Source organism: Xiphophorus maculatus, chromosome 2 (assembly GCF_002775205.1).
Source record: "Xiphophorus maculatus strain JP 163 A chromosome 2, X_maculatus-5.0-male, whole genome shotgun sequence".
NCBI classification, from domain to species: Eukaryota; Metazoa; Chordata; class Actinopteri; order Cyprinodontiformes; family Poeciliidae; genus Xiphophorus; species Xiphophorus maculatus.
Genome location: NC_036444.1, coordinates 7,769,788 through 7,789,592, shown reverse-complemented (window position 1 = coordinate 7,789,592; position 19,805 = coordinate 7,769,788). Strand labels below are relative to the sequence as shown.

At 37.3% G+C, this 19,805-nt stretch overlaps 1 protein-coding gene across 4 annotated transcripts in view; it reads left to right on the top strand.

The window, feature by feature from the left end:
• The window catches only part of eps8l2 (EPS8 like 2), a 31,184-nt gene that overhangs the window by 6,438 nt on the left and 4,941 nt on the right, over positions 1-19,805 (top strand). For 2 of the 4 annotated variants that reach the window (XM_023326492.1, XM_023326500.1), the window contains exons 2-18: positions 1,019-1,069; positions 1,460-1,506; positions 8,751-8,815; positions 11,513-11,674; positions 12,034-12,183; positions 13,405-13,484; positions 13,598-13,710; positions 13,816-13,886; positions 13,977-14,103; positions 15,674-15,762; positions 15,855-15,929; positions 17,383-17,531; positions 17,609-17,777; positions 17,872-17,994; positions 18,163-18,279; positions 19,252-19,327; positions 19,422-19,590. In XM_023326492.1, coding sequence (XP_023182260.1) covers positions 1,023-1,069; positions 1,460-1,506; positions 8,751-8,815; positions 11,513-11,674; positions 12,034-12,183; positions 13,405-13,484; positions 13,598-13,710; positions 13,816-13,886; positions 13,977-14,103; positions 15,674-15,762; positions 15,855-15,929; positions 17,383-17,531; positions 17,609-17,777; positions 17,872-17,994; positions 18,163-18,279; positions 19,252-19,327; positions 19,422-19,590 — 1,829 coding nt within the window. In that variant the 5' untranslated portion in view covers positions 1,019-1,022. Of the gene's footprint in view, positions 1-1,018; positions 1,070-1,459; positions 1,507-8,557; positions 8,659-8,750; positions 8,816-11,512; positions 11,675-12,033; positions 12,184-13,404; positions 13,485-13,597; positions 13,711-13,815; positions 13,887-13,976; positions 14,104-15,673; positions 15,763-15,854; positions 15,930-17,382; positions 17,532-17,608; positions 17,778-17,871; positions 17,995-18,162; positions 18,280-19,251; positions 19,328-19,421; positions 19,591-19,805 lie in introns of those variants that run through there. The other 2 variants (XM_014471745.2, XM_023326511.1) reach the window with 2 other exon arrangements.

The window sequence follows — 19,805 nt, the reverse complement described above, 5'->3', positions numbered from 1 at the left end:
TATGAAACACTACACCCACCATGCGTGTCTGTCAGCCAGGTGCTCTTTTTCTGAAATGGTGTCTTAGTGTTATGTCAAAACTCTTAGGGACAATTTGGTGCCAAAGTTGGTTTTTTCCTTTTTGATGAGCTTGCTTTTCTCCTTGGGATTAATGCTGTTGTCGCCTGGCTAATCATTGGCTCCAGAACCTCTGTAAGTGAATTTGTAACCCTTCCCAGACTAATAAATGTAACTGACTGCTTTCCATTTGTTCTTGAATTTTGCTAGACTATATGGTATGATGTGTTGCTGTCTGACATCTTTCAGTCTACTTCGTGTTGTCAAACAAGTTCTACTAAATGTTTAACTAAATTCCACATGCCAGGCAGTTATTAGGTGTTAATTTTGGTGTTCCAAACAGCTGAACCAAAATTCATTTTCTAATTACTTTTTTCACATTTGAGCTTTTCTCCCATAATTTGAAAACTTCACTTTGCGTTACTCAGGATATCTCCGTAAGGGATTTATTAAAATGGGTTTGGTCTGAAATATTTACGTGTAAAAAACTGAAAATAGTTCACTGTTGTGTTACCTTCAACTAGAAAAGGCAGTGAAAATGGAATATTGAATTTATTCACTATTGAAGTTTTTCAAGGCTGGAGAAATGGACAAACTTTTTTATGTGACAACTGTTCAGCAGGTTTTTTTATTAGTGTTAGTGACTCATGTCACTGTCATTTCATTTAAATGGGAGTCACGTGAACAACTTTAAATGGAAGATGTGATTGTGTTTCTACTTTAAGATATTTGGTCATATTTCTGAATTGTATAAAGCATTTCTTAAAGCTGGAGGTCGTTCAGTGTGGAATGCACAGTTGTGTGTGTGTGTTTTTTTATTAGATTACAAAATTAAAGCATGTTGTTTTTAAGAAAATATTGTGGTGAGAAAAGATCCCCATTCTCTTCCAGATGCGTCCTGTCTTCAGTCTCTCATTTTTACCTTTATTCTGACTGCCCTCTTCTCTGTTTCTTCACCCAGGTGGATGCCTGAAATCATGAACGCCCCAGGACCTCTGTCGAGGCAAGCCAAGTGAGTTTCACACACTCCACGCATTTCTGCTGCTTTCCTGTGGCTGTTTACCTTTCTATGTGCAGACTGAGTTGAGTTGTGTTGGCAGCAGAGAATCACTAACCCAGTTTGTGGAGGGTAGTGTGGGTCAGGGACTTTGGGCACAGAGCCGCTCTGTTCAGAGTTGTTTGCTTTGCCTGGGCTCCCCCTCTGTTTCTCCTCCCTCTCTCCTGTTTCCACTCTCTTTCTCTCCTCCAGTCCATATGCTTCACTTTGAATGTAGTCTAGTCTGCTCCCTGTCCTATGTGTCAGCTTTTATCAGAACCGTTTGAGGGTCTCTGACGGAGATATTCAGGGAGAGAAGATGAAGAGCTTCCAGCGTAACCCCATCTCCTCCTCTTGTCATTGCAGTGGAGTGGCCAGATCGGACAGCAAGCTCAGCGCCAAGGCCCTCTATGGTAAGCTTGTAGAGGTGTTTCTTTACCGTTGGCTTTTTTCGAGAATGTGCTTTCACTCACCTCTAGCCTGTGTCTATGCTTTCCTTTAATGCTGGATGTTGTCACAACAGGCTGTTGACAGATAAAAACTTGTAATTTAGGGAGTCGCACACATTTACCATTAAAAGAATAGTTTTTATAGAAACAAAACAACTTTATCTTGAATTTATTAATTCCTTTACTTAAACTTATATCCTAGTTGCAAAGAGAAAATTGAAAACCTACCAGATTTAGGTAGGAATAAAAAAATTCTATAGGAATAAAACATTATTCTATCCTCAGTTGTTATCATTAAACTCAAGCATCCAGAACAAGTGAATTCTTCTTGTTGCCCTGGTTGAAATATTAATTAATTTATGATTTTGGGTTAGTTTTAGGTCTTTATTTTGTATTTTATTTGCCTATCTTAATCAATTCAAACATACTGCTTCTAACCAAATAAATCATAACTTGATAATTTTAAGTGCCTTTGTAAAAGCGTGACTATTTGAGCCTCAGAGCCACAATTATTTACTTTCTCAAGTGAAAGCGGGCACATTATGTGCGCGCACGTTCTGTAATTTATCTATTTTATTATTCACCATATAGTTAAGGAAATGATTACTGTCTGAACAACAATAAGCACAAACAAGTTTCTCTACTTTTCTTGTCAAGATCTGTTATATTGTAAATACAGCACAATGTCATTTTTCTAGTAATTTAAGCTCGCCTGAATATTTACAAGCTTCCTCTTCATACACTAACATAGCGTATCTACTATCTTTCTACTTTCTATGAATAATTTTCAGTTCAGTTTATTTACAGTGTCATTTCACAACAAATGTTGTTCCAAGGCACTCTGCAAAACAAATAACTCACATACATTCCAATTGCTCCTGGTTGCCAAAGAATTAATTAAGCTCTGTTTATTATTCAAAATAGTTTTCTCACTAAACCCAACCACTTCCATTGAGTCATTGAATGGCATTAATTACACAAAACTGACAGGAATGGTGTAAAGTAGCTCTGATATCACTAAAAGGTTGCAGGTGTGCCGAAGAAGCTTATGTGGAGTGAATCCAAGCAAATCTAACACGTATGAAAGATAATATTTCAATGCTAGCAATATAAATCAGAATATCTTGACACCTGCTACGTTCTAAAATCAGTCCCTTGTCCCAAAAGAAAGTCGTCCTTACACTTTTGAATCCGCCACACCTTTTGTTGCTGTAGATCTGCTCTGCTATGGACACAAATCATAATACTTTTGCTCTTGCAATGCAAATGACTCCCATCAGGAAACCCACAGGTCGCCATGTGCGACGTGTAGCTGGGGTTGTACAACCTTACCACCCCATCACTATCCCTCCCCAATTAAACACATGTGCATAATCACTGACTGTAAAAAAAATTACCAATGTTTGTGCAGAACAAGCTTTCTTTTTTTCCATTGGTGACACCCAGTTAGAAAATGAGGGCAATGGGAGGGATAGAATTCTTGAAGGAAACTGGACTTTCCGGCTCCCCATGTGGTACAGCAAGGATTAGCAGTGGGATGCATCAGTTTCTGTGTGTCTTCTCATATGAACGGATGCATTCATGTTTTAGTGCATTCTTTAAATACAAGGGTGTGGTATGTAAGTGATTCATTTATATTTGCGCTGGGAAAAAAAAAAGATAAAATATTCTCTGACTATTGCCATTGCTTACCTAAGGTTTGTTTTTTACAATGTGTGTTTAGCATTTCTCATCTTGTGAGGCCCATTTTTCCAGCAAATACTACTTTGTGAAGACCCAAAGCCTAAACCACATAAAAAGAAGTGCTATTCTGTTTAAAGACTGATGGGGGAATTGAATTAAGCGTATCACAATAATCAATAAATCAATTAATGATGAATTAAAATGAGTGCGATATGGCAGTGTTGCATATCTTCCCTGTCTTGCCTAATAATGAATATGTTTTGAAATGCTGTTTTGTTTTGCTGAGACTTCATAATCCATTTTATATGCTGTTTTAATTGTGTTGTTTATGTATTTTGGATTTTTAAAATATCTGCCTGTTCCAGTGTTAAATGTTCTCTGGAAATTAAAGTTTTTGATATCCGAGAGCGCGTACTTGCATTTTTAAGCCTTTGTTGTTATATTAGTTGAAAATGGTCTCAAAGCGACAATATTATCGTTTATCGCAATAATTTCTGGAACAGTTAAAACATGTTATCGTGATGGGCTTAAATTGAGCTAAGTTTAGGGCTAGACTATAGAATAGAAAGAAATAAAATATAAATGGAAGTCGGTGAAAGGTCTTTGCAGAGATGGAAAAACATAAAATGTGTGTGTGTGTGTGTGTGTGTGAGGGAATAAGAGTGCAGGGTGTGCCTGTTCCTAATGTGCGGCTGGAACAGGGTGGGGATACCCATGCATGGCAGGTGAATAAAAGGCACATTGAGCAGTGGAAAGGAAAAGGCAAACTCTCCATCTCATTCGCTTATTGACCCTCCCTTCTTTACTTCAGACATGAGCTCACTGGTCCCTGTCGGCACCTCCTTCTACAGAGAAAAATGTTCCAACCTGTCAATGAGTCGCCTCAAATAGAAACAACACAAAGGTGCAACGGGGCAGCGCTCTTTCATGGTTGCACTCTTCTATATTTAGAATCGGCTCAAATAGCTGGAGATGGTGCTGAACGGCTGCAAAGTGTCTTCAGAGTTTTTCTTGCTGCCCCTGAAACTCAATGAAGCTATTTGTCTTCCAAATATCCTCAGGGAGCAAGCAACCCTCTGGTGATCTGTGTGACACCCTACTGTACGTGTGATTAGTTGTTGTTTTCTTGCTCCGCTCCTACTGAGTAACAGATGGTCACCGCTACCAGCAAAGGGAGGATCGCCTGTCCTCCCTTTGCTCAGATGAATTGTCTATCTGTAACAGACCTGGATAAAGTGTTTAATAAACATGCAGCAGAATAATCTTACATATGCAAACTTCCCCCATAACGCAAACAGTGCAGTAGACAAGTGATGCAAATCAGATCAGGTCCTTCTGCCCGATCTGTTATCAGTTTCTGTGGGCTGAAGCACAAAGAGAGAACATCAGACTAATCGTTGCTCAGCTTTGGACTAAAACACTCAGACAGTTACCTCTGTCAGGTGAGGTCTCTAACTGAAAGCTTTGACTCTTCTAATTCCCATATTTACTTTTATTTTTTGGATGTTGATGGAGACGCTTTCAGGTGAGGTCTCTTTGTGGATGCAAATGTAAAGAAGGGAATGAAGAAATCGGCTGGCGCCTGGAAACTGTCTTCTTCTAGATCAGGCCTTGAATTGCAATTTTTTTTATTTTACTGAGTTTCAAAGGCTTAGAAGTCAAAAGAAGCAGAAAGTCAAACAACTGTGTAAATGAAATTTGTATTTACTATGAGCTTTCAACTTCTGTCAGTCATGAAATATGCTGGATTAGGACACCTCTGAGTTAAGATAAATCTATTATGTACAATCTGGAGGGGATACACACAGGCTAACATAAGATGCCAAAAATGATTTTTATCCACTTTTTGAATTTATTATGTCTTTGTTTTAAAATATCCTAAATCATGTTTCGCAACTTCTTTCTCATGCACAAAGTGTGACATCACACTAATACAAATAGTTATTGATCACTTATGACAGGAAGGCTGTAAAAAAATCAATTGCCAAGGCTGTTTTCAGTGGCCAAAGTTGGCAGATCAAAACTTTACAAAACCTGAGATCAGAAATTAGCTACAAAGTTTGGATTTGTGCATTTATTCTTAAACGTCAAAATGAAAGAAATTATTTTGTAAAAATCAAATGTCAGATTGCTGTATAATTTATCTGTTTTGTTAATTGCAGCCCAAGTTTTTTTCTTTAGTAATTGTATTTTCATAAGTCTAACTTAATAAGCATTTAGCTCTGAAAGCAGTGCCAGTTCTGTAAGGATTGGATTGCTTGAGGTGAAATATCAAACTCCGTGGTGTTTAAGTGATTGTCCGATGGATCTGGGTCATGTAAGAGGCTGATAATCTGCCAGGGTGCTGTGTTTTTATCACCGACCATTGACTCTGGAGAGTTCTGCAGATCGGCCCATCTGCCGGCTAAGTGGCTCTTATTGCACTCGGTCACAGGGCTGTGAATTGATTGGAATTAATGTCTGTCATTAATAAGACATTAGTCAAGCTCGGCTTTCAGAGTGACACCTGATGCTTATGTTTCACCTGCGGAGAGCCAAGCAGGAAGGAAATGGAAGGAACAGGAAAGACAATTGGTTGCATCATTTGGACGGTATAAAGTCATCCCCTTTTTAAATCTGTACTCGAGGTTATGCTTCAGCTCGATGAAGAGCTCTTTGTCACGATAGTAAAAAGGGTAAATATTGGAATTTACTCACTGAGCCTTGACATACATTATCTTAAGTGTTCTGCAAACAACATAACTTTTGTGCTGCAGTGATCATAAAGTGAACAATAGGAAATGTATCTGTATGAAGACAAAACCCTGTGTGACATCAGAATGTTGACTTTGGTAGATGGAACATGGAAATTTAGAGAGATCTGATATGAAAGCTACTGCTAAAGTTTATAGGAACATGTCCTTATTGAAGCATAATTGTTACCTTTAATAATATTCACCTGCTAAATGGGTCCAATCACTTTGGTGCACTCATTTAACATCAACTAAGCATCTACAAGGACATCTGGTGCTTGCATGTGGACATAAATAGCTGCTAAGATTAATGTGTTTTTGTCCTGTTTGATTCTGGCTTTTAGAAGTTGTAAAATGTTTTTGCTCTGAAAAAGAATCTATAGGTTTAAAGATTCAATGGTTTCAATTTTAAAACAACAAAGAAAGGAGAAAACAACCATAAAATATTTTTGCTGTAAAAGTTTTAAAAACAGTGCATCTTGATTTTGGTGTAAACCGTTTTTAATTTTAAAAACAAAGACATGAAAAGTATGGGGTAACTAAGCCACCATTGCTTGGATACCCTGCAAAAAAATTCACTGCTGACAATTTGCTTCGGATTTTTATATAACAAGTTGAGTCCGCCTCCTGTGTGATTTAATCTCCACATAATTACCTCTGTTCTGTGGACGCCTCAGAGGTTTACTAGAGATTGTTAGTGAACAAAAATAATTATTAGGATTAGAAAATGAAGCAAACAGGCAGATTGATGGATTTAATTAAGGATAATCATCAAAGAGAACCTGCTTGAGACTGCAAAAGACTTGGGACTGTGGTGGAGGTTCACCTTCCAGCAGGACAACGACCCTAAGCAAACAACCAGAACCACAGCGATTAGATCGAAGCTTGTATTAGAACGCTCCAGTCAAAGTCCAGTTTAAATCCAGCTGACAATCAGAGGCAAGACCTAAAAAAATGATTCACACAGACACTTTTTATCAATTCTGACTGAGCAGTCTTGATGCACAAGCTTGTAAAAACATGTAGCAGTGGTTACAGTGAAGGTGGTTTTAAAAGTATTGACTGAAGGAAGCTCAATGCAACTCTAAAAGTTTGGTCTTAGGACCTTTGAGATGTCTGAATATTTTTGCAAGACACTGTAAGACTTTAAAAGGAACTGTAATACAAAATCAAGAACATATTAAATCAAACTAAGATGAGGTTGTGTGGTACAAACTGTTCATTCAACTTGCTGTAAAACAACTTGTAGAAACACCTTTATCATCTGACTCCATTATCATCCATAGGACCTGATAAGTCCCTTTCTGTGCTGGTGTATCAGTGTTTTATAGTCTTTTATTTATGTGAATCTCCTATGAGGCCATGTGTAGCAGCTGCAGGTCACTGAACCACCTTGATTGTTTTCTTCTCTTACCTATTTATTATGTTGTATGTTTGTTGATAATTTATTATTCTGCTACTGAATATGAATGACCCAAATAAATCAAGCATCAGCTGGAAGACAAATGGCCTCCCGATAAAATACTTCTAAACAGATCTGCATAACTTTGGGCAAAGCTGTGCTAAATATTGCAGTGTTTGGATAAGCTCTGTTAAACTTTTTGTTCTAGTGTCATGATACGTTCAACATTTAGGGAGCTTTAGTTTTTGGGCCACTTGCATCTAATCTCCATATTTGAACATGCTGCAATGAGAGTTAGTGATCAGCTGAAAATATTGATTAGATTATATAAACCTGATCTATGATAGATTTTATAGAGCTTGATTTGTTCATGGAATCCCTGATAATATAAATTGAGTTTTTCAGACTGTCCTATTAAAGAAACTTAACGTTTACAAAGTTCGGCAAAGTTTGAGATTTCCCTTTTATAACTTTCTAAGTTACATTTTTGAACATCTTAAATGTTTTGTCTTGTGAAGAATCATTCTTATTGTAGAGACTCAGGCTCATTATTTAGCTGGTCTCAGATTTATAGTCAGACTTTATTAACCAGTGGGTAAAGTGCCAGAGAGGAGGGACCGTTCCTGGTGCTGTCATTGATCTTTGTACCTCCAATAAATCTGGGCTTATGAGTCCAGCCCTGGCTGTTCCGTGCCAACTCTGACAACATTATGAAATGTGGGGGGGGAAATCAAGATACATGCAACCCTACAATATAAGATTTAAGATGAACTTATTTAAGGGTGGCGCATGGTGTAGAGGGAGGCTCTCAGTCCTCGATTGGGGTTTTGTTTTCCGACCCTGAGACCTTTGCTGCATTCCCCCTTTCACTCTCTGTCCATTTCCTGTATAATCTATTGAAAATGAAGACTACTAGTACCAGATCAATAAAACAAAGTACTCATTTGGTGCCTTTGGGGCCATTTTACTTATATGGGCGTATATATTCTTTAATCTGACACATTTTACAAAAAGGTTTAATTTTACAAAAAGGTTTAATTTTACAAAAAGGTAAACACTGTATATTTTGACATGATTTTTGTTTTGTTTCAGTACAAAAAAACATTTATCTAATAGACAATCTAAAGTAATTACCTTGCTAAGTATGTCACAAACCTGAAACATTAGCAGAGTTGTTGACTGTGAGGTCATAAGGTAAAAAGCTGTCACTTCCTTATTTGCTGTGTGCTCTTCAAGCTCACCCATTACTTTTCCCCTTCGCCTCGTCTCACTACTGAAACGCCAACATGTGGACTCGCGGTCAGAGCTGGTTTTTAATGGAGAGATCTACAGTACTTTACAATAGCTTTTTGTCTGCATAGAATAATTTTTTTCTCTTTTGTTACCTACAGAGCAGCGGAAAAAATACTCCAACTCAAATTTCATCATGCAAGAGACGTCGCAGTACCACGTTGAGGTAAAGCCTTTGTTTTATGATTCGATTTAAGAGTTTAGAATTACAGCTAAAAAATTTAAGTTTCCTACGTTTTTAATACTCAGTTACAGTTGTTATTAAGTGGTTTATAGAGAATAGAAAAAGTTAATCATATCTATTTAGATTTGACAACCTCTGTATCACATACATTCTTTGTAATCTTTTAAAGTGCTCTGAAGTTGCTGTGTAATAGAATATAGATTGTCTCTCCAGCCCATGAGACAGTGTGTGGTAAAGGGTTCATGACAGGGGAGACGAGTAATATCATATATATATATTTTATTAAAAACAAAAACAACAATCATTTTTTTGTAAAAAAGCATAAGTTTAAAAATCAAATCATTTGTAATCAGTGTAAAAATGATCTAGTCCTGATTTGAGCCTTTTGTATTGTACAGATTTTATGCTAGTTTAATTCTAGAAGAAACTTTTAGCTTAATCTGTAAATCCAAATGCCCTGCGTTGTCATGTCAAATCATTTAATTGATTTTTACAGGAATTAAAATTTATTTGAACTGTTTTATCTCAAATGACCAAATCTCAACTTGACTTTTTTCTAAGTGTTACTGATGGCTTTGATTTTTAGCTGGCAGAGAGAACCAGGTAAATGCGCATTTAAAAAAATGTCAAGAAATCCTTAAAAGTTGTTTGAAAATATTGCAAAAATATTAATATATGATTTTGATTAATCATTAATCAAAATTAATCATTTTCACATATTAATCATGTGAAAATATTGATTAATCAATGGCTCTTTGGAAGCAAGTAGCTTGTGTAGTATTATTGTTGCTAACATTTGACTTTTATTTAAGCATGTTAACTATTTAGACTGCCTGATTGCAGCGGAAAAAGATAAAGATCACATCATGATGTTATCCTGGGTTGTTCTTCGACCAGAGATTAAAGCTCACATCCTGTGAGTTCCTGTGATTTATGAGATCTTATGATAGAACAGTCAGCCCTCGGAGTGCAGCTATGTGGGGCGGATATGCACAGGTGAAAGATGTGCTGTGGGTCAGTGATCAGATCTGAACTGTGTCCAATGCCAATCTTGATAATTTTCCAAATTCATTCATTATAACACATGGGCAAGTTGCAAGACATACTCCAACATAATGAATGCAGAAAGAAGCAGTGCTAAATGTTTTAGAGCAAGAATTAAAAAAAAAAAAAAGCACAAGCTAAGCTTTAACTGTTAGCTAAAGGAACTGCTATAATCTGTATTTTTAGCTCGTATTTTTTTTCACTATTAACCACCAACAAAACAAATAAGCTTGCAGTTAGATTTTTTTTTAAGTTTCATTTTCCAGGTTTATATGTCTTATCATAATAGCAGGTCTAAGATGTGAAACACCCTCATTTGAAAGACGATTAATTTTTTCCTTATAGTTTATCTCTGCAACCGGATTGCATCAGATGCAATAAAGGATAGCTATTTGCCTATCACAGAAACGAAACCTTGGTGTTAGTAATGCTCCAACTCTTCAATCTAAAAGCATCACGTGAAAATACAGCTTGTAAAAATATGCTAACATGAATTTAAGCTAATCCATTCTGGTAAACTGTTAGGCAGTCACATCAATAAAACTGATAAATTCATTTGATCTCTTGTTTGCAGTCATTTTTTGTGCAGAACCAACTGAAATTGAGAGGCATTTGGACAGATTAAACATATCTTCCACAAACATTTATGCTCCTTGAACTTTTTTCTAAGTTTGACATGTTACAACCACAAACTTTAATAGATTTACTTGGATTTTATTTAATTGACTTGCATGAAATTGTGTATTATTGTGAAGTGGAAAGAAAATTATACAGAGTTTATGAACTTGTCTTAATTAAATGTGAAAAGATGTAACAGGCTGTGTATTCAGATCTTTTCTTTATCTCATCCTGTAAACAAAGCTTTAGAATAGAATAGAATAGAATAGAATAGAATAGAATAGAATAGAATAGAATAGAATAGAATAGAATAGAATAGAAGTACTTTATTCATCCCAGCAGGGAAATTACTTCGCAGTTACAGCATAGAGACAAGACACAATAACAACTACCACTGAGTAGTAGTTGTAGATAAAATAAAAATAAAATATAAAATGCTATAAATTGTAAAAATTTGAAGTTCCCTTCAAGTTCACGTTCACTTAGTAAATGAAATCCATACATGTGTAATTTAATCTGTGTATGAATCCAGCTGTTCTGTGAGAAAATGAAGCAGGGTTAGGTTATGAAACTTTACACCAAGCTCTGAACATCTCACCAAGCACTTTTCAGTTCAATCCACAAAATGTGATTGTCCATCTAAGCTAACAGATTGGGCAAGTAGAGTATAAGTTAGAAAAGCAGCAAAGTGGTAAGTAGTAGCTCTGCAGGTGCTGTAAAAGCTCATGTTGGAGAATCTATGGACTGGACAAGTAATAGTTGTATATGCCACAATGTGAACTTTATAGAGTGATAAGAAAAGCCACTGTTGAAAGACAGTTGTTTAAAGTCTTAATTGCAGTTTGCCAAAAACTCTGCAGAGGACACAGAAAACACAGAAGAAGTTCCTTGGCAAAGGAGAAAACTAACCAATTTGAACAATTTGAATCGTTTTCATTTTTTGTGTGTGTGCTTCTTATCCATTTTCTTTTACCCAACTCCAGGTTTTAATCACTAACAGCTTTTTTTCTTCTTCAGCATCTCTCCACGTTTGTTATGGACAAGACAGAGTCTATTGTCACAGTAGACGATGCTATCAAGAAACTGATTCTTCTGGACTCCAGGGATAAAATCTGGACACAGGAGATGCTGCTGCAGGTCACAGACAAGGCAGTCAGACTTCTTGATTGTGACACTCAGGTTTGTTCATATTCACACATTATGCTCTGCATATGCCTCTGTGTCTCTCTGATATTAGGTATGCTCCCATAAGGAGGTCAGATTTAAACAGATGTAGATGTTCTGCATGACCTCTTAAGCTATTAGTTAAATACAAAGTTATTTATACATTTTGTGAACTTTCTTGAAATTTCATGTTGATTAATGTGGTTGTTTGAGTTGATGATTCTCATCTGGTAGGAAAGATTTTCAGAAATACGTCAGAAAAGTGTAAAGCATGCCATATGAATCTACAATAATTGGTATCTTCTTGTGATGTTGTTTTATTTTTCCTTAACATTTTTTTTCTTACTAACAATGGCATTCTGGTTGTTATGCAGGAAGAATTGGAGAACTTCCCTCTCACCACAGTACACCTCTGCCAGACGGTGCTGAATCAGACACGCTACCCATCTGTGTTGCTGCTCGTGTGTCAAGACAGGGACCAACACAAACCCGACATCCATTTTTTCCATTGTGACCAAGTGGAGGTGTGTGTCTGAGTGTTTTTTTTTCTTCCAAGACTTGAAGTGCGTTGTTACCTGTCCAGGTGCCCTTGAATACCTTTATGTTGTTTGTTTAAAAATATATTCAGCTATTTATATTGGTTGTTTTGGTCAAATTTGACTTCCATGTTTGAGCAAATAATGTATTTTTTTTATATCTGTTATATGTTTTTAACCTACTGTAGAAAGATTCGCACTTCCTAAACAAATAATCACATTTTAAAATACAAAGTAAACCCTTAATGTCATTTTTTAAAGTCACTACAATAATGCAACTATTTTTCTTTATCTTTCTATAACCAAGTACATATTAGATACCATTAAAACACATTAAAAATTACAATTAAATGTTAAAATCCAGTTAAAGTGATGCTTTAGAAATTTGAATGGAGCTTTTTGGACCTTAAGCAACATATCTGCAGCGTTTATTTTCTTTGTTTTGTGTAAATACTGGAACAATACGGCCTGCGTCAGTAGTGGTAAAATAAATGGTTGTTATGGAGACTAGATATCAGATCTTTACTAGGGCTGATGATATAGTAAATTAGAGCAGGACAAAAATAAAAGCACATTTCTACCATCTTAAAATGGCTCCAATCCCAATAATTTAATGGCAAATATAACTGATATCATATTATTACAGTCTCTTTCCTTCTGGCCAAGGGAAGGAAAGATTTTTCTTTCCTTTTGTTTAAACTGATTCTGATTTTCTATTCAAGAATACAAACTCTATTTTACCTCAACAATATACAAATATAAATGTTTTATGATCACATTTGGACCATAAAAAAGCTGCAGTTTCCTTGATAGAAGTAGTAAATTTAAATCACACTGGTAAGAAACAAATTCAACTGTTATCATTATTTATGCATCAAAACAAAAATACATAAACGATCAGGCTGTTGAAAAAAGATCTTTATTTGTCTCACTGCTCACCAATAAGGACCTGACTGATGCATTTATAGATATATTCATAGAAGTTTGTTTTTATTTACAGTAAATACTATTTCAAGTCACAGATTATTGCTACATACCTTTTGTGTGAAAGAGCTTCTGCAAAATGAAACTTGTTGAGCAAATTCATTCAAAGTCATTGTTAAAAAAAAGAAAAGAAGTTTAGATATAATTGTAAAACCACTCACCTAGATCTGTGATTTTTAAAAACATTTCTTTTCTTCCCTCTGTGTCTCTTTCTGCTTCGTACAGGCTGAGATGGTTCACGCAGACATAGACAGTGCACTTGGCGACAACAAACATGGGAAAAAAATGAGGCTGGAAACCCTCAAGTAAGAACAATGGCATACACACACATGCATATGTATTTATTTTACTAGTTACCTTTACTTTTGTGGCAATAATGACTGCTAGTGATGCATTTTGCCCCATTCTCCCTGTTCAGGGTGAACCAGGAAAAAATGAAGCGTCAGAGAGAAACCATCCTCCCTCCCTCGTCCCCCAGGGGCCCGCCACCTGTTGCAAATAGACGAGCGGCAGCCGCTGCAAACACTCATGGTAAGAACGCATGCAGAGTTACACAATCATGCAAACTCACACATTTAGTAACAGAACATAATTTTACCAGTAATGGTATTAGTACTTTTTTGTAGTTAGTGATAGTTTCTCCACTTGCAGGTCCTTACGATGCAGAGTCGCATGAAAAGCTGGCCCAGCGCATTGAGAAGGATGTGGTGAGCTTTGATATCCACTGTGGTGGTCATCATTGTCCTTCTCATGAGATCATAACGACTACAGCGATTATTATTATTATTATTCTTCAGCAAATCCTCAACTGTGCCCTGGACGACATCGAGATCTTTGTGGCACGGCTGCAGAAGGCAGCTGAGGCTTTTTATCAGCTCAATCAACGCAACAAGAGTAAGAAGAACAAGAAGAAAGGACCAGCAGGTCTGTCAACCTTTCTTCTTCTGCAGTGGCTCAATCAGCGTGACAATATGGACATATTGCTCACGTTGCAATGTGTGGTTCTCTTTGTGTCCTGTGTGCTGATCATTTCATCATATTTATGCATGCTTTGTCAACACTTTACCTGCTTTCATGTTTTATGGGTTGTTTTTTAACATTTGAAAGGTAGAAAATTTTATAGATGAATCAAAGATCCGTTTGATCAAGTATGACAAGATCTTACAGTATTGAAATATAACAATACTACTCATCAAACTGTCTGTCTGGGAAGCTCTATTCAGTTGTTGTTAGTGTGTGAGGTATTTAGTCCAATAGGTTTTATTATGACTAAAACTGATGATCAGACTGGCTGACAACACTCAGTTAAGTAGGCATTGAAAAGCTCTCAAATAAAATGTCTGTATGGAGACATTTGTTGCATGGTTAAAAAGAGAAACGGTGACAGCTTGGAAGATCAGCATGGAAGCGCTGCTGGAATACTGTGACTGGTTAGAGAGGCTGAAGTTAGTATCTACTTTGAAGCTTCAGATTCCTTCATTGTTATTTAATCAGAAAAAACCCCCAAAACAAACATGAAATGATATTGAAATCAGAATAATGAATAGCTACTACTCTACAAAAGCATGTCCAAACAGTACTAACAGTGCGGAACAGCTGCATTTAACCAGATTTTCAAATTTATTCTTATTCGTTGATTCTTTTATTGATCCTTTTATTTATTCCAGAGTATCTTTCTGACACTTTGTAAAACATACCATAAGAAACGCATATGATGTCTGAGTACACAGCAAGTGAAGAGGTCTTCATGCAAAGAAATTATGTGTGACTAGTAACAAGACATAAACATCTCTGTTGGTACAACAAAATTTCCATGCAGCTGATCAGCATCATGCAAGATTGTGCTGTGAAAAAGCATTCAAATGGCTAAATTTTTGACTCTTGCTGAATGTTTTTGAAGACCTACCAAACAGATGTGAAGTGGTTCATTAAACATGAAAAGGAGTCTGAGATTTACAACCAGCTTGGAAACTCTTTGTAGTTGAGAATTTATGGAAAGCAAATCAATCTACAAAGATCCAACAACCAGTAAGTGGAAAAGAGACTTTTCTCGTTCACATTCATACTGGTAAAATTATTACGGCTAACTCGTAATTTTTCCTCCCATCCCTAAATAATGACACAACAGAAAAGCAAATACTACAGAAGCGACAATTTACGAAAGCAGTCAGCGTGTACTTTAAACTCCCATTTTATATCCAACATATCCTGTGTCATAAACGTTTTGTTCAACCAGCTGAGTCACTGGTTATGAAACTCTGTAGGAGTTTTTCTTGCCCTGCTCAAGGTGAGCTGTTTATTACCTTCCTTCGTTGTATCGCTTCAGCTATAAAATGCTCTGGAATAGATGAAAAAAAGAAAAAAAAAACAGAACATTTATGGCTTTGATCCTTTGCCAAGAAAGTGAAACCTGCGTTCTGTCTGCAGCAGGGGTGTGGAGCAGCCGGTAACCCTGGCCTCTGTGTGTGGTCACTGTTGTTGTTCTTGCTTACAGAGGGCATGCTGACCCTGCGGGCCAGGCCCCCCTCTGAAGCAGAGTTCATTGACAGCCTGCAGAAACTGAAGCTGGCCCTCAACCTCTTGGTGAGATATCAAAGCTTCTAACCTCCGTTGGTGAACGGCCGCTCTCTGGTCATCGACTCTCCAGTGATTGTTTGCCACTCTGCCCCCTGCAGGCCAAACTGAAGAAACATCTACAGAACCCAAGTGCTCCGGAGCTGGTTCATTTCCTGTTTGGACCTTTGGAGCTGGTAAGAGTCAAAAACCATTACCTGTTTGAGTATAATGTGACTGAGGAAAGCCGTCTTTCTCTCACTGAGAGGCCTTCACTAAAATATTTGTTTTAGTTAAAATGAAACTTGGCTCAGCTGAGAGGCCACAGACAGACTGCTCTTTAAATTCAGCTCATCGCTTGCATTTTTTTCACATCAGATATTTGTGGTTTCTTTGTTGTTGTTTTTTTTATTCTGGCACCACACCCTCTCTCAGTCCTCTGCTCAAACACTTAACCAACTGGAGCGACATGCATGGCTTTCAAAGCTGGAGTGTTCAGCCACTCCTTCGATACTGCTGGACGGAAAATGATTTGTGAACTCTTTAGATTTCTGTGATATTTCTGAGGAAAGTTGATCTATTTTAACTCTTCCACATTGCCCAAGCAGGGTTTTCTCTCCAGAAACTGTGCTGCAGTAGATGGTAGATAGATTTGTAAAGCAGCAGCTAATTGATTTTATTCTGATTTTTTTTTTTATGCGCTGCTTGTTTTTAATGCTGTTTATTAATTGCTTTATTGTTTTCACTGTTTCATTTTATACAAGTTTAGGTTATATGATTAACTTTTGCTTTTCTAAAGTTATGTAGTCGAGAAATACAAAAGGTTTTCATACGATGTGAACATAACTGTATTTTATCGGGGTTTTGTGTGATAAACTAACACATTAGATTAGATGTTTTTAAAGGACACACAAATAAAAAAAGAAAAGTGAAAAGCGCTTTTTAGAACCACTATTTTCTGCCATTTATGCTGTCTTGTCTCTACCAGCTTCACACATTTTATAGACCAAAACTTTAGCATATTTGTTTCTTTTTAGACTAGCTCAGGCTCAGTCAGATTGTATGGTGAGCATCTGTAAACAGATCATTTGAAGTCTAGCAACAGATTCTCCTTTGATTTGTTTCTGAACTTTAACAAGAATGTTTACTCTTGGCATCATTTGAGCAGAATACCTTTCTTAACATGTTCACTAAGGTCAGGTTTGTGGCATGCTCGACTAATTGTAGTAGTCCTCTCCCCTGAGTTGTGCATCTCTGCAGCTCCTCCAGAGTGACAGACATGTCTTGGTAGGTTTGCTTCTGTAACTTCACAAGATAGTTGTATTTTTAATGAGCTGAAATTGTCCACAAATAGACACTGTTTTCTGATTTGTGGAACGTAAATGTTGACGTTGTATTAAATGTATTTTATTTGTAAAAGACAATGCAAAAATATGTCATTTTTCTACCACTTCATAATTACACTGAAACTATTCTTGTAGCATTGCAAATGTCTAAAGGGCGTTAATGATTTGCAAAGCACTCCACAATTTTAGGGTTGTTATGCCATCTTTAGTATCTTGACATTATCTCCTCTGGATATCCAGAGGAGATAATGAGCACTATTCTTTCAGTAAGGTCCAACTGTGAACCTTTAAATCATGTTCTCAGGTCCTGCAGACGTGTGGAAGTCCTGACCTGGTGCGTTCCGTCATCTCCCCTCATCTTTCGATGGATGCCGTCGACTTCCTACGTGGACACCTCACCCCCAAAGAGATGACCATGTTTGAGCTGCTTGGCGACGGATGGACCAGACCCAGGTATGTTTACATGTGGAGTGCTGCCGCTCCTGCTGCTGGCTTTATGTGATCACTTTTAAACATTCCTCCTCTTACAGAGCAGAGTGGCCCAAAGATCAGTGTGCACCTCCTTATTACCCCAAGTTTCGAAATGGATGGGAGCCACCTGCAGAGTTTTTTTTGACGTCTCCATGGGAAACCGAGGGACCACCCAGTCCACTTGCATCTCCCACAAGCCCTGACCACAGAAGACATTCACCTGATGATGTAAGATGCTTTTGTTTCCCTATTTCAGTTCAGATTTATTAAACAGCTGTGTCTTTAAATATGTATCTGTTTTCTCTGTTTTGTCTTTTTTTAGTATTACGTCAATCATTCCCCACCAAATGGGATGCACAGCAATCGCAAATATGCCAAAATCTGTTATAATTTTGTGGCGCGGAATCCCAACGAGCTGTCAGTGCTGCAGGATGAAATCCTAGAGGTTGTAACGCCACACTTGTTTTTTACAGTTTCAATCGAGATGTTTTCTTTTGCTTCAGAACTGTGCCCTTTAAATAAAGAATTGTTAAAGAAAGATCTTGGGAGATAATGTATCACATCTACTCCAGCTTCCTGTGTTGTGGAGTGAGCTGTTGAATTTTTCTCGCAGGTGTTGGAAGATAACAAACAGTGGTGGAAACTACGGAATCGCAGCGGCCAATCCGGCTACGTCCCATATAACATCCTGGATGTTGTAAGGCTAGAAGAACCAGAAGAGCCCTACCCGGTAACTTACCAACTCTGCATGCACAACATTTACTGCAGTCCTCGCTGTTCAAGACACATTGAGAAACACTGCAAACTCGTACACATATTATCACTCTGATTTCCTAAATACTTTGGCTCAGGCTTTGAGAGATGGTGGAGAGGCTGCTACATCTATACCAGGGCAAGAAAAACACACTTTCCTTTCACTAAATGTTTTTGGTATACAGGAAGTGTACATAGCCCTGTTAAAATAACATTTTGTTGAGTAAAAGAGACAATGTTTATCTCATAACCTCCACATGAAATATCATAAATATCCCATATGATTCAACTGAAAAAAACAAAAAACAAATATGGTGTCTTTACTCTGCAGAGACATGTTTAGAGTCATTTTTTTTTTACAAAATGTGAGTAGTTTCTCACCCCAAAATTTTAAGCATCTGCTTGGAAAAAAATTCATCCCTGAGCATCACCGTAAGTGCAAATTTACATCCAAACAAAGAAATTAATGATTCCATGAGAACACAATTAAAGTTTTCCGTATGATCGGGCTGGAGTTCAGAACTAAATCTGAGAGAAAATCTGTAGGATCTCCTGACCAAGGCTGGAGACAAGAGATAGATTTGGAGAATTTTTGTACAGTAGAGCAAATATTGCTGAATGGCAATTTAAGACACTTATAGACCTAAAATAATGGAAAGACAAAATATTCTGAAGTGTTAGATGCAAGCTGCTCTGTACAACTTGTCAGCACTTCCTACGTAACATTCCAATTTGCACTTCCTCCAGACGGTATGCACAACAAAGATCCTGCGTCAGCTCATGCATGCAGCTCCTCTTCCTTGTTCAAAACATACATTCGCATATTTTGCTTCTGGCTTTCATTCAAAAATGAATTGGCCGGAGAAAGAGTGAAGCTGAACCGGTTTTTGTAGTAACATTGTGGTTTCTCTGTCTTGAACTGCGTCTGTGTGTGGCTGTGTGATTCCAGAGCGACTACAGGAGTTCGCCCACTGATCCTCTGCACAAGAGGGACAGTTTCAAAGGGGGAATACAGAAAGACAAAAGTGAGTCAACGCACACAGCAAAAACAACAAACCGAGAATGTTTAAACAAAACACTTGTTCTTACTTCCGTTTCTATCATGTTTCTGTTCTGCAGAGATGGACGAGGTTAATAATGAGCTATTGATGAAAATCACAGCAAACAAAAACCCGCCACCCAGAAAGATACGAATAGAGCGCCCGGCGGCCCCACAGGTGCCATTAACTTCCGAGTCATCTCCAGAGCAGGTGACAAAGTGGCTCAATGCAAAAGCTTTCTCTAAACAGTAAGTTTGCTTTGTTGCACACGTTCTCTAATTACTCACTTAAAAACCCAACGGCAGTGATGCTTTTAGTGTATTTGATTAGTCTTCATAGTCATAAAGTTACTCGGGGTTTTTTCCCAAACCATTTTTGAATTAGACTAATACTACTGCACATTTGGAGGTGGAAGGCAAGGTTTATAATCTATACCAACCCCAGCCCTCAAGGCTCACTGCCC